Here is a 15,045-nt window from a genome sequence, read left to right on the forward strand (position 1 = left end):
AGTGTTTAAGCGTTTGAGAAGCGTGATCTAGTCTGTTGAGAAGTTTTGATAAAATTAATACCTTATGAGAAGAATCATCTTGGGTCCAATCGAATCAAGAGTTGACTTGAGTTTGCAAGCTCTGGAGATTCATGTCTTCGTAGTCGTTCATTCGTCGATAAGGGGTAAGGGAGAGTCAGAGGTTGAAGCATTCATTAGGATTTTTCAAATCATCCTTCGAAATTGTTTTTTTTTTCAACTTGGCGCTATTTCGGTAATATTTTTCCATCCAGCACAAAGTCACAATATTACGGTTGACGACCACTGCCCTAAACCGATCTTTCCTGTGAACGATCGCATCAAACAGTTATTGGGGTACTGCCCTCTGTTTGAGGTGTGTTTGTACCGAGTCCCGAGTTGTTCCTTCTTTTTGAAAAAAAAAAGGGATTTTCGTTCTATTTGACTGCGTTTCCTGTTCAATGTTGGGGGTGTTTTCCGATGTCACATTTTCATAAGGGTGTGTGTGCCTGAAGTGGGTTTTGTTTTTAACGATATTTTGCTGCAGTTTTAATTCGTGTAGTGTTAGTTATGGAGCAGTATATTGATAAAATGATATATTAAAGTTCGTTCTTCAATCAACAACGCATCGATTCATCCATCAAAGCTTGCTGCGACAAAGACGTCCGATAGATGTCGCGCGCCTCGCTCCTTTGCACCATCAACATCAACCACGAAACAGCCACCGTTTGCCACGATCAACAACTGTACCGGCCTATGTATGGCCCTAATCCTTTACTGGGTGGCATTTTTCGAATGAAAATCGAAACTAGAAACCAACACCCAGCAACACGAGTAGTGAATACCAGTGCGCGAGTTTGCTTTCTCTGCGCTGCAGCAGAGTATTGATTCTTGTTGTGCGCCCGTTCTACGAGCTTTTAGCCCTTCGACGTGTTTTGGAGTGTGCTGTACGACCTAGAAATAGAACATGTCTCGCACCGTCATCTCCTTGGCAACGGAATAACATGTTGCGAAGCCAAACAAAACCGACTTCGTTGCGGGTTTTTTATTTGGGTGGGGAGGGTGAGTTGTTTAGAAAGGGAACAGAAACGCGAATAGGCAAAAACCCTCCTATTTCGGGCGAGTCAAATTTGATGGAATGTCGTTAAACCTCCCCCATTACTCCCATCCCTTCTCTATCGTCTTCCTTCCTCAGCAAAATAAAGAATGAAAGGGGTTGAAGGTGATAAATTTACACATTCTTGTCGATAATCTTTCACGTGAATCATGTTCAAACGGCAGGGTGAAAAACCTCGCTCAAACAGATAAAAGAAAACAAATCCTCACTATCACATCACTCTCTCACCTGTACGGAGTGATTGCGACCGAATAGAAAGTGAAAACAGCACAAAGATAAGGGAAGCAGCATTTTTTGTTTGTTTGTTTGGATCTTTCACCCCCACAGCCTGAACCCGCCAGGGGTGGCAAATAGAAAAAAATAAAATCGGTGGGAAATAACTTCACCATGTGTCTATCGTTTGGTGTAGCCGATAAGAAATGCGGATGCACTTTTTTTTGGGGGGAAAAAGTGTGATAAAAAATGATTAAATTTCTCAATTTTTCCCTTTCATTGTTAATGTGGTTCGTATAGCAAATATGTACAATGTGAATTTGTTTTCTGCTGTGTGCTTGTGCCTGTGCGTGTGAAGTTTCCGTTGGTGTATTAATGTGTGCGAAATTATCCTGTGTGCGTGGCGTTAAAAAGGATAGCGAGAAAGCTTGCAACGGGGGGAGGGGGGGAGAGTAAAGGACAACCAGGAGAGGAGTGCTTGGCAGCGACAAAAAAGCAACGAAAAAAAAAGGGCACAATCAACCACTCTTCTTTCCCTGCACCCGTGCGTCCCCGCTGCACGCTAGGCCAGCAACAAACACAACAACGAAAAGGACATACACAACACGCACACACACACACACAACACTCGATTGCTTTACACACATAGCAAACCAACCCGAACGTTGTGTGCAAGACAGCGAGCGGAAAGTGAGTGTGTGTGTGTGGTGTGTGTGTTTGTGTGGGACGGGCTGTAGCACCTGTCGTCGGTCGGAGCCGAGGACAAGCCGAAAGGGTCGCTGAGTCGCCGGGGAAACACACACACACAACGCGGCATGAAGGTGACGGTGTGCTTTGGGGAGACGCGCTTTGTCGTGCCTTGCCCGCCCGGTACAACTGTCCTGAAGCTGGAACAGGAAGCCATTCTGCGATACAAGCGTAAGGTAGGTAGATTTGAATAAAAATCAGCCAAATGCTTGGGCTAATAGTAATACAAATATTTTATTATGTAAAAGTTATAATGAAAATAAAACAAATAGGGGGAAAATCAAATTAATGCAGACAATTAACGAAAAACTAACTTCAAAGTGTTAAAGTATATAAAATAATAATTTAATTCCCTTTAGAAACGAAAGACATCAACAATCGCATAAGCGACGAACCCCTTGATGGATGACATTCGCTTTTCCTTCTTCTATTTTTTTGTTTGCAACGATCAACGCTTTTGATTATCAGATTGGTTTGATGTAATCTATGTGGGAGGAAGTGGTGGAGAGGGTGACGATAATTAGGGGTGGATGTTACCGCGCGAGCCCCCCCCTCTCCACCTCGCGTCAGTTGTAAAGCGTTTGTTTTGTGTTGCTTCTATCGAAACGCATCAACCGGATCCACGGTCAATCCATTTCGGTGTGTTGGATGCGGGTATAGCACCCAAGAGAGAAAAAAAAGGCAAAAGGTGTTTTACGCATGGCGAATTGAGAATTGCCACAAAATTGCACACATATCCGGTCGGTTTATTGTCTGGCATATTGAGCCGTGGCAGCATAATGTGCACAATGTTTCGTGGTTTCCAATGTGCGTTGGATCAGTGCGTAAAAGAATTCATACAACAGGCAACGTTTATTAGAATAGTAAATAAATCACGTGTAATATTTACTATTATTTTTGTGCCGAGTGTTTGGCTTTAATCGAAGAACGAACAAAGCAAAGTCACCGCTTAAAGTGCATAATTACGAAGGTTAACGCTTCAATGGAACGAAAGTGCAAATGTGCTGTCCTTTTTTTTCTCTTCCCATTGAAAAGTGCATTTTGATGGATTATAAATATTCCAACACTTTCTTCGCTTCGCCTTCATGACAGTTATGGGAGCTTTGTTTGTACGAATGGATTGGTTTTTCGCTTCCACTATGCATTTTCTTTTTGTATTTCTTTTAACAATGTGTATCTTTTTTTTTATTAATTATTTCATTTTTTTTCTCAATTATCAAGTAATAATATTATTTGATTTAGATTTTGTTTTAAAAGTTGCGTGCTTCTTTGCAGCAAATTCCATGCGCATGTTGCACGGAAATGTAATTAAATTTAATTTAAATGCAATCAATAAAACATATTGCCGTTGTCTTCGTGAACACCGCGTGCGCACACACCTAATATTATTTACAACCACTCTCACTTGGGTTCCCATTGTGTTTAAACCCGCGCCGGTCGCCATTGTTCCGTTTACCCTATTTCACGCTCACTTAAACGATTCTCCGTGATGCGGTAGTTTAGAATAAGGAAGAACTTTGAAGCATCGTTTCATCGGACGCATTGTGCATCCTAAACAGCATTTCAGCCCTCTAATTGGTGGTCGGGTTGTAAATGTGTTCGTAAAGTTTAAATTAGATTATGCAGTTCGCGTGCACACGAGTGAGAAACGCACTCGTTTTGTGCTATTCTGTCCCCTTTTATGTGCGTCTGGGTTGCAAGGGGGAGAGATCGTGCACAAAGTCGTGAGATTTTCAATGTTTAAAATGGTAACCATCGAAAATATATCCACTCCCTTTCTTATCTTGTTATTCTGGATAAAAGGCATAGCAATATCCAAGAATAAGGTTAAATAATTTGTATATTAGTGGAACTAACGTTTAATTATGCCTTATCGGAACCCGATTAGCGCTCGCGATACTTCATTCATTGTTATTGGTACATGAATCGGAATGTATCTCCTGAATCCTGAATGATTCGCCACGAATGATTGACAACTCGCGAATCTTCGAAGATCTCTAAAGATTCGTGAGTGTTCGAAGCTCTCAAAGTTATGCAAATCTTCGAAAATCTCGGAAGATTCGCGTATCTTCAAACATCACTAAAAATTTCTCGAATCTTTCAAGATCACTGAAGATTTGCGAATCTTCAAAGATCTCTAAAAATTAGCGAATTTTCCCTGATGTGTACGACGATTTCACGGATAGTCTTACTTATTAATGAACTTCATAGAATTGTCAATCTTCAGGAACATTTAAAGATCCGTAAATTTTCGGAGCACCTTGAATATTGCGAGATTCGTGAATATTCAGAGATTTATAAATCTTCAAAGACTCGAGAACTTCATTAGTTTAGAGAACCTTCAGATATTCATGAATCTTCAGACATTCACAAATCACCAGAGAGAGTCGTAAATCTTACGAGTTTGAATATCTGATTCCTTGAAGATTTAAGATCATTGGGAGTTTCGCGAATTTTATGACATTTCTGACTCTTCATGGTTCATCTTCATAGACGGCACATACAACTCGACACGCCGGTTAAAGAGCTAGCAGCATTCTGCAGCATATAAATAGTTGAAGTTGAGTAGCGAAGTCGTTTTGTATTATTCCTTCCAGTGATATAGAACATCGGAAAATGGGAATAGGAGCGAACGCCAAACTAGACAAAACCTTCCCTCGCTGACGTCAACGTCCCCTTGTCGAGCATTTGCCGTCGCTCAAGGCTGGCTAGAGAGACATTCCTTCATATTGGATATTGAGCGATCGTATGCTGCGATCCATGCGCGCAATGACGTTGAAAGGAAATGAAGGATAACGCAGAAGCATAAAAATGCAGCAACCATTTTATTACACAGCCTGTAGCCCGACGCCATCACCCTATTTCTCCCCCCCCCCCCCCCCCCGCGCGCACATTGCGGGTGCATTTTCCGTTGCATTTCCGTTCGGGGTTTTCGTCGGTCCGGCGAATCGCGAACCATATGGGGGGCAGCTGTGCGCAGCTGGTACGGGTGGTGCGCTCCGGCGGTTGTTAAATGGCCGGGGCCCCGTACGGCGTTGCCTTCCGTTCGGGTTTCCCAAGGACGACCGGTGGAAAGAACAGAGGAAGGGGAGGGGAAGGGTGCGCAACGGAAACGGCGAAACACAGACGGAAAGAAAAGAAGAGAACGAGAACAAAACAGTGTGAACGCGCCTTAAACGGTTCAAGGATGTGATGAACATATGCGGCCCCGCTTCTCGCCGGTGCCATCTTCCAAACGCACACACAATCGTGGTAGTGTTGATGTTGCTGCAGATGCTGTGTGTGTGTGTGTGTGTGGGCAAAGCAAATCGAATGGAAGTTGCTGCTTTCTTTATGACGGCCAACGGAATGATGGATGGGGTTATGGGAGGAAACGAACAGAGGGTGCAGGGGGGGGGGGGGGGGGGGGTAGGGTGAAAGAATGCACAACATATGCTGTGGGTAATTTACGTGAAGTGTTTTCGGTCTCTGCGTGTGTTAACGAAAAGTCACCCCGAGCAATTTTCTTTCTCGCTAGAAAAGGGAGCGAAAGTGATGGAGGGAAATAGAGAGGTTCTAGTTTTACCGTCGTCAGTGGTTGGTGAACTTAATCCGGAAAAGTTTAATCGATTTTGTAACAATTGTTAAAAAATCTTGGGATAACATGTTCAAGGACTTTGCGGCGTAAATAAGACTCAGAGACTTCAAAGATTGAAGATAATGAGGTGTTTTCTGTTTATGGTTTATTATGCGAAGTTATGGCTGCAAATGTTGACGACAGATACTTTGCTGATAAGAGTAGACAAGCCTGATTTTTATTTGTTTAATAATGAAGGACATTTAGTTTAAAAAAATGAATTTTATTTAAAAATTATAGGGCCCAATTGAGAGGTAGCGTATCAGTCGACGAAGATAACCTCGAGGTAGTAGAGGATTTCTGTTATCTTGGGATCAGCAAAATCCGAAGATGAATTGTGCAGAGGGGAATCGTGCTTACTACGGGCTTCACCATCTGCTGAGATCAAGAAGACTTCGAGACTGCACGAAATGTGAGATATATCGCACATTGATTCACCCGGTGTTCCTCTATGGACACGAGTCTTGGACCATCTTTGGCGGTGTGTTCGAGCATGAAGTATGAAGAAGGAGGATGAACCACGAGCTTTCTGAGCTGTACGACGAACCGGACATCCTGACGGTGGCGAAAGCCGGCAGGATACGATGGCTGAGGCATGTAATGCCCCACTAAGAAGGGGCACATCGAGCTCGATGGCTGTAGAGATGTGCACGCTGAGTAAGAGTGAGTGAGTGATTTGAAACCTTCGAGGGAGTGAAAGAGTATAAATCAGCACGAAGAGTTTTTATGACTCCTTTAACCACTCTTTTGTGCCTATACTCACTCTCACTCTCTGTGCCGACTAGAAACTCACACAGGAGTGAGTATAACTGTTTTATCACTCTTTGGATTATAATCACTCTGCAAGAGTGAGTAAAAGAGTATTATCACTCTTTTGAGATTGTAAACGCTGAGCAAACGTGTTTTGTCACTCTCTTTGGATTTTAATGCCCGCCAGGGGATTTTGGGTTAGTAAGAGAGAGTAAAATGTGTTGTTTCTCTTGTTGGATTGTAAACATTGAGTAAAATAGGAAGAGTGTAAAAGAGAGTGACAGTGTTTTATTATTCGTTTTGGAATGAAATCGATGAATAGGAGTAAGTAAAAGTGTTTTATCACTCCTTTTGGATTCAAATAATTCTGTAAGAAACCCACTCTTTGACTCTGTTTCAAATCTTTGAAAAGAGTGATTATTCTCATCTCTAGATGGCTGGATCAGGTCAAGTAAAGCCTGTCGGAAATCGGGAGTCTTCATGGATGGGAAGCTGCAGCCTTTAAAAATTGGTCACATTTTGTGCCCATCAATTGGCCCTCTTTGAATTGGAGAATTTTTTTTATGAGTTTTTCTTTGAGACCTTGACTTTAAGAAAATATAACACATTTTTCCCTCCACATGTTAAACCGTACCAGAGATCGTACACCGGAAGTATATTGAAAACGGTTTTATCACATTTATCGCAAACGCACGTGAATGTATGTCTAAAACACAATGTACGAGTGAACGATATCAGCTTTAGTTAGCTTTTTTTTACACATAACAATCCCGGCGTGAGCAGAAAAAAGGCATTTTGCAAACAATTTTCAATTGAAACTAGAGAAAACCGCGCACGCTGTAATGTGTGCACATTTTTCGTTTGTTTGTTGAGCGCCGCCTGGCGAGAGCTGCTTAAAGGGCTTCCCTTTTGTTTGTTTTCTATTTTCAAGCATATGCGTGTCGTGACGCACGGAGAAGATATTTTTTTCGCGCTCCTCACGTTTTAACGTGTTATCATCTTCATTTTTCCCTCCTATCACGGTTGTGAAAATAAGATGCACGCGTCAGTTGTGCCGGCACGCGTGCGCTCGCGCACCCGAGCCACTCGTTGCAGCCTCTTCGGGATGCTTGGAAGGAAAAGTTTCGAGGTGTTGTTTATGTTTTTTTTGCTCGATCCTCTCAAATCCATTTGCCAGGCATTTTTTTTTTGTAAACCCTAAGCGGCCTGCCCCTCGTTCCGCAAGCCGCTCATCCTGTGTCGGTTAATGGTGTGATAACTGGGTGGCGCTCGATTCGGGTGAGGGGATGTTTTGGGCCTGACGATTACGTGAGCAATTTGTGAGGGGCCCATCTACGTTTTGTGTGGTGTGCGCGCACACACAACCCGGTAGCATTTTAATTCGTGTGCGGCTCATCTTGCCCTCTCCCGTGCAATGATATGTGCGGGGTGGTGGTGTGCTTGCCCGAGATTTGCTAAAAATGCCTTTTCACCGTTTAGCTGCCGTGTTTGGGGCGTTCAGATAGCTTAGAGAGGATGACGAACTTCGCCGGGAAAGCTATCGGCCCGAAACGTGGTAACACTATAAGGGCCTTGCTGGAAAGCACCAGTTGATGGCTATGCGGAGAGTTAAAAACGAAACGATAATCAAAACGTTTAAGGATCCTCTTGTTAGCTGTTAGCATGCCACCACCGCAGCCACACGCAGCGATAAACACTTTACGAAACTGTTTGTAAATAATTGCCCTTCTTTGGGTGGGAAGTAAAATGCTGCGGGAAATTTACGTTGCTGCTGTAGTTATTAATTGCAATAATTGTACATTTTCTGGCCGCTAAAACACCTCTACCTCGTTGCTCTAGAGATTTTGTATCCTGGTCACGGCACCGACGCTTTATTCCATCATCAGATTTGCCTAACTCTCTGCTTTTATTTCTTCTTGAACTCAGAATACTTGCAGGTAGTGAGAGATGCCTATTTCTATGCCATTACAATCCACTCACTCAGCAAGAAGTATAGTAAAAGTATAAACCTCCCTCCCCTCCACTTATTTTATGATTCCCAAGCAGTAAGATAAAATTTCCATTACTCAGGCTTATTGTGGTGACTTACTGGGATGTACATTTTTATTTTATTTATATAGCTTTTATCACATCTGTCAAACAATCTAGCAGCTATCTAGCTGCTGATATAGAAAACAAAATGGACGATCATCCTTTGTTTGTTTTTGGTCTGTTTTGCCATCAAATGATCGGTCCAGAGAGAGAGAGAGAATTGAGATCGTAATTTTTGGAAGCATTTTCATAAATATTGCGTAATATTGAACTAATAGTGCATAAATCTAATATAAATGGAATTTTATTCAAAATTAGTTTTTACACATTTCGGGAACTCTATGTTATAGTAATGTAGAGTCAATAAGTCTACATGACCATTCATGTAGAATTTGAATCAGATTCACCCTAACAACAACACATTGCATCATCACGGGCCCTACTGCATTGAGTAGAATGCTGTATCCTGGTCACGGCACCATAAGAAAAATCGTTTATTTGTTTAATTTCACTGTGGTTCGAATGTGCAAATTTCCCACACTTTTTGCAGCACACCCTGGTTAACAACGGCCCCCGTTATTGGCATTTGAACTTGCAGCTCGCTAACCGTGACCGCCCATCGCAACGATAATGACGCACGCGAATGGGGGTGAATCAACCTCGTCCACACAATCCATCAACACCACTGCACAAATTGTTGCACTTTCTTCCACCGAAAGCGACCGTTAAATGATAGTGAATGTGTGCATGTCGCGGCATCCGAATGTGCAATGCAACGCGGTGGGTTTCACACTAGCTTCGCCGAAGTGCTGGCCACCAATGGCACTCTCATCTCTTTCTGCGTTGGTGTGTCGCGCGGTTTTGCCATTGACACACCACCGTCGCCGCCGTGTGTGGGAAATGCAATCTCGCGTATGGTTGCCGGTTGCCATTCCGTTGCGATTAGTGTTACGTTTTGTGCTGCTGTACAGAAACGGGCTCATCATACGTAAAACAGCAATGCATCACCAATTTGCTTTCGTTTCCTCTCGTTTCCCAATGGGAAGTAAAAGTGCGTTTGGGAACAGAGGGCGAGGGCTCGAACAGAAATGCTCGATAATTTGGTGAGGTTGCGCGTATTTTGCGCGAAGAATATTAGCTGAAGACGGAGAAAAAAAGGTCAAACGACTATAGAGTGGGAAGGGTTCGTCGCTTACTCATTCATGCAGTACCGCGGTGCGGTGTGCTCTATGGTCAACGCAGTTTAAGGCTCTCTGCCGGGGTTGAAAGGGTAGATCGGGCGAGTGAAAAATGATCAATTTTCCAGTCTAAATTCCTTTTCCGCTTGTTTTATTCTCTCCCTCTCTGCATCTCTCCCCTTACTCGATCTCGTCGTGTTTGGTCACGTACGGTGGCGGTGAATGGTTCGTTTGTGCAGCTTACATTTTTCGTCGTCCGTTGGGCAACACTAACGCGGTTTGATTGTGTGTTTCCTACCCTCCCTTTTGTTTACAGCACTCCCCCAGGGTCCAAAGCACTCTCGTGCCTCGTGCAGGATCGATTCTGCCGTGCCCCGTTCTCCATGATTGCTTGCGAGCTGATTGGAAAGCGGAAACTCCAACACTTGGGTTTTGTGAGGGTTTGACTTTTGTTAGTCACCCCTCGTTTTATGCTGGACCAAGTGTGGTTAATTATAAACTTGCAACTGTATTTAAATGTTACTGCCCCATAAATGTCACGACACAGGGGAGAGAGGGGGGTGCAAGATGCATTCCAAGATGTGAACGCTAGTAAATGGAAAATTTAGTTTGTTTAAATAGTTTCAATTTATGGACGATTAGTAATGTGGGGTGCTACGTCTATAGTTTATGGGTTAGATCATAAAATGTCCCGCAACAGGAAAAATTACGACATAGAAGTGAAAAAATGCGGTGGTGCATAGTAATTGTTCTGGGTAGTAAAATGTCCAAAAATAAACTTTGGGTTTCCTTTAATATAAGGGGAGATATATTATGACCAGGAACACCCAAAAAAGGTGCCCTTTCACTGTTGAGAGAAGAAAATGTCACCAAACTAATGTGGCAATTATACTTTAGGTTCCAATAGGTTTAAGCCATACGGAAATAAGAAGAATAAAGGAAAGGATAAACTTCAAATGTCCAGCCCGTTTTTCGCAAAATAGTTCTTTGCGAATTTGTTTATTAATGCTCTATGAGAGTTTCTCGAAATCCCTTAAGAATTGATTAACGAGAGATAATGTATTATAGTTCACTCCCACTTAAAAACTCCCAAAATTTGTGTGGCTTTAATTACCTTGAGGCTTAAAACTTCCTCCATTTGCTCATTTAGTTTAAAAAACTCTATTTCCGACTTTTTGATGTGATGTAAATATTTGGATTTGTTTTATTTTTATTTTTGCTATGAACCCATTTTATTGGTAATATCTCAAGAAACCCTGTAAAGTTTGGTGTTTTTGTTTTTATTGGCCAAAATTAAAACTCGCGGTCTTGAGATTATCTTTTCAATATTTTAACCTGAATGTAGTGAATTTAAACAGAAATACTCTCTCAAAACAAACCGCTGCTCAGAATTACTAGAAATCCTTGGAAATTCAAATTGTTTTCAAATTTTTCGAAACTTCTTTGCAAATGTAAAAAATTAAAACGAAAAAAGTTTTCAGAAATGATATAAACAGTCAAGGAACCAAGAACGATTTATCATTAAATAAAAGCATAATGAAGCGACTCCCCCACAGCAGTGCGTAACTCGATTTTTAACCCCCATCTCGTGGGAAAAAAAAGGTGCAAGAATGTTATGTGAAAATTGTTTAATTGTTGCGCACACGTCGCCGCTGTGCGGGTGCGTGTTGTGCTTTTCCTCACTTTCCCGGCAGAGCAGGGACGCGGGAAAATTGGTTTGGCTTTCCTTTCATGCTTTCTTCCGTTCGCATTCGCGGATACTGCGCCAAACTGCAACTTTTTACTCTCGCTCTTTCTACCCATGCTCCACACTCCCTCCTTGCCGCGCTCACCAGGACGAACCCACTGGAGGGGGTGGGGGGTATACCGATTAGCAACACATTACCATCTTTCCTGCCCATTCCGGCCCCCCCCCAGACACACACCTGCTCGCTGCTTTCGCATTTTCTTCTTGTGTTTTCCACGGTTTTCTAACACCCGCGCCCGCCCGCCCGGCGTTGTACGGAAAGTAAAATTGCCAAGCAAAGGCGGGCGGAGTAAGCTCGCGGTAAGTGAAGGGTTGTGTGCGCGCACGCTCAAAGTGTTGAAGTTATTCACTTTGGTTCGGTTGTTTCTTTGCTTTTTTGTTGTTGTTTCGTTTCATTTCCGAAGCGGAATGTTGAACTCGTAACCTAGTTTTTTTTTTTCGGTGTGTGTGCTGGCTCCTTCTATTAACTTCAATCATTTCTATTTCCGTTTTTCCGATGTTGCCTTCCCCGCTTGTTTCGTGCTTCCATGCAGTGATTTACTGGGAAGTGCATTATTTCTATAATTTGCTTCAATTTTGTCCTTATTTTTTGTTTTTGTTTTATCTGTCCAATTTGTTGATCGTCTTTAGTTTGTTGCTCTTTGGCTGGCTCACAATGTAATGTTTTTGTGATAAGGGCTATTTTTTCATTTCAAATTCTAATTTATCGCATTTACAACTGTCACTTTCAATGTGTTTTGTGATGTTTTTTGTTTATTAATTAGTTTTTATTATTTTGTTCTCATGTGTGTTCATTTCTATTGTACTTTTTTAATATTTGTGGCAAATGTTTTGTATTTTTGACACTTTCTACCAATAATAATATAACAGTTTTATATTTTAAAAGTCCTTCCGTACACTTGTCCCAAAAAATTTAAGAGTTATAAATTACAAGAAAAAATGACAAATAACAATTAACTAAAAATTGACAACTGATTGTTTAAGGCTGTAGTGGCACACTCGCATCGAAAATCATAACAAATCTTATCGAGAATTCATTGCTTTGCATTACCACAACACTTTTCCCTTCACCTTGGTGCTAGTGCGCATTCTAGTTTATTAACGAAATAGATAACAGCAAATTCAAACATGGCGGTTTGGCTTCATACCAGAACGGTTTTTTTTCCAGTAATCAAACTTATACGGCTTCTTCCTCCCCGCTCATCTGCGCTACTTGTGTTTGTATAATTAATGCAACACAGTTAGGAGTAAACAAAATCCTAGCTTTGTTGCGCTTGCCAGTTCGATGCCACTTCCTTCGAAAGCCGCTCGACTCGGGAATGGTTTAGAACGGAAATGAAATTAAAACGGCAAACGTATGGAAATAAAATAAAGGTTCACAACAACTGTCAGGTGATAAATTAATTTCTATCCACTAAGATACCGCCAACCCACCCACCGCGTGGGCCGCGCGTTATAGCTGTTCAAGGCTTCCAGGGTTATATTCCACGGCCGCGGGACTGGATTGGAATGTTATCCCTGGGTTGTGTTTTGTGGAGTGTGTGGGCGATTGTTACGTTAGTTGCACATTGCCGGGTTAATTCATTCGCTCGTCTGGGCCGTCTGGGTAGAGTGGAACAAAGAATTAAGTGGAATATTTAGCGTAAGTGGAACCAAACTTGGTGAATTGTTTGGATTTGATTGAGTTTAAACGGCGAACTCGTTTGATGGTTTTACTATTTTTACCTTCTACATTTGTCCATTACCTCACACTAATTGAACCTTCTTTATGCCCTTTTCTTTGCAGGTGAGTATCGATCGGATGGGTGGCTTTATGCCTTCAAGCGAAGCGAGCAGGGGATTATTCAATTATCTTAACATTGTGGTACCCGGTTGGGTAAGTCAATATATGGCAGTGTTATTCGGTAAGCGAATTGTTACAACCCAAACGACCTTTCCTTCCACGGGATCAAGGTGTCTTTGGTATCTCTGTAATATTGTTATATTCCATGCAATTGCCAGTTAGCAGATGTAAACCTATGCACAATAACCTAAATCAACGGGCTTACATCATTGAACAGGTATATGACCCTATCAACACCCGGCCAATACTCGTTAATTGTTTGGTTTATGTTAATTACTGTAAACACCGGCGTATATTTACGTGGTCTTGTTTTATAGTTCCTATCCAATAAATGCTGAATGCGATAAACGTTGGAACCACGCGGCTTTGTGCGAGTTCTAGGTCGAGTCGAACCCCTACAGGGGTTTTCATGCCAAGTTTGCCAGTGTGCGAGGGGACAATTCAAGCTTATGCAAGTAGATAGTGTATGTTTGACTGCGATTTATATATTGCCGTCCAATAGTGTAGACGAAGTGGTTTATTGGACTACTGATTATTTTAAATATTGTGTGTCGAAATTTTTGAAATTGTTTAACCCTGCAATAAGTCGCATACATTTTAATAGGTGACGGTGACGAAGCCGATCACAGTTGGGGCGTGCTATTACCGATAATCGCTGTTGGGGGAGAGATGTCTGCCATAACTGCACGCCTCCCCCCCCCCCCCCCCCCCCCCCCCACCCGTCTGTGTGACACACAGTTTTAAGGTTAGGACTATGAAAGGAAGTGTGCTTTACTTGCAGAGGTCGTAGAGAGGTGTAAGGAAGGCATAACTTTATGTGGCTTTACGTTCAATGTCTAGCGGTCGGTTTCTGGAACATCATTAGAGAATATGCGACGAAGACATTTGATAACGTTTATGTCGCTAGAACAAATTATTGCGTCTTTTTTTCGCCTCGTTGACGCTAATTGAGGGTACAGTTTCCTGCAAGGACTATTAATATTTACACCTTCTTAGAACCTTAGAACCGAACAGAGTATGACCGCTGTATGTTGATCTGCTGCGTACGCACTGGCAATGGCGCCAGATTGTGTGTGCGAGCACAGTGACGCCTGCCGAGCTGCTAACCTAATCTTCTACCGTAAATTATCTGACTGACACTTTTGCCCGTATCTCGTACGGTTTGGCGCTTCTCAGCGGGCGGAGAAGAAAAAAATGAATCCAAATGGAGCACACTGCGCAGTGGATCACTTATCTTTACGTGATCTCGGTGTCGGGTGGTTTTGCCGCTGGATGGAAAAACAATCACAGACAGTCTGTGCGCTTATGGCGCAAATAAACCGACACTTTTAGCTCCCATATGGGCGGCCCTCTGTACGGTAAGATACGGCCAGTACAGAAGCTACAGTAAAAACGCCCATTGAGCTTGGAGGACTACCCATCTGGTAAAAGGGGGTAGTTAAACATTGATATGTCCACTAAACATCCCAAGTGTAGTGGCAACCCCTATTTGACTCATAGCTCTTGTTTCTTATTTCTAGAAATGTAGCAACGTTCGTAGCGCTCTGGTATATACGATGTAGATGAAAGATAACTTCAAGTATTCTATCTCAGTTTAAGCACAAGTCTTAAGCACCTATACAGTAGTTAAGCCGAGTGACATGTAAACATCGTATATTTAGCAGCAAATATAAGGCAAGAGTAGAAGCGCACTAGGATATAACCATGTCCGTAGTTACAAACTTCCGATAACACTTGAGCTGGTAATTCGCCATCTGAACACGCGCTGTCAAGTCCAAGAATAGACTACGAAAACATGACGATAAC

General features: G+C 42.4%; 1 protein-coding gene across 1 annotated transcript in view; it reads left to right on the forward strand.

Annotated features, from left to right (window-relative positions):
* The window catches only part of LOC128306451 (uncharacterized), a 39,766-nt gene that overhangs the window by 3,729 nt on the left and 20,992 nt on the right, over positions 1 to 15,045 (forward strand). The window contains exon 2 of the mRNA XM_053043972.1: positions 1,628 to 2,250. Coding sequence (XP_052899932.1) covers positions 2,143 to 2,250 — 108 coding nt within the window. The 5' untranslated portion in view covers positions 1,628 to 2,142. The remainder of the gene's footprint in view (positions 1 to 1,627; positions 2,251 to 15,045) is intronic.

The sequence above is a fragment of the Anopheles moucheti genome, chromosome X (assembly GCF_943734755.1).
Source record: "Anopheles moucheti chromosome X, idAnoMoucSN_F20_07, whole genome shotgun sequence".
In the NCBI taxonomy this organism is placed as follows: Eukaryota; Metazoa; Arthropoda; class Insecta; order Diptera; family Culicidae; genus Anopheles; species Anopheles moucheti.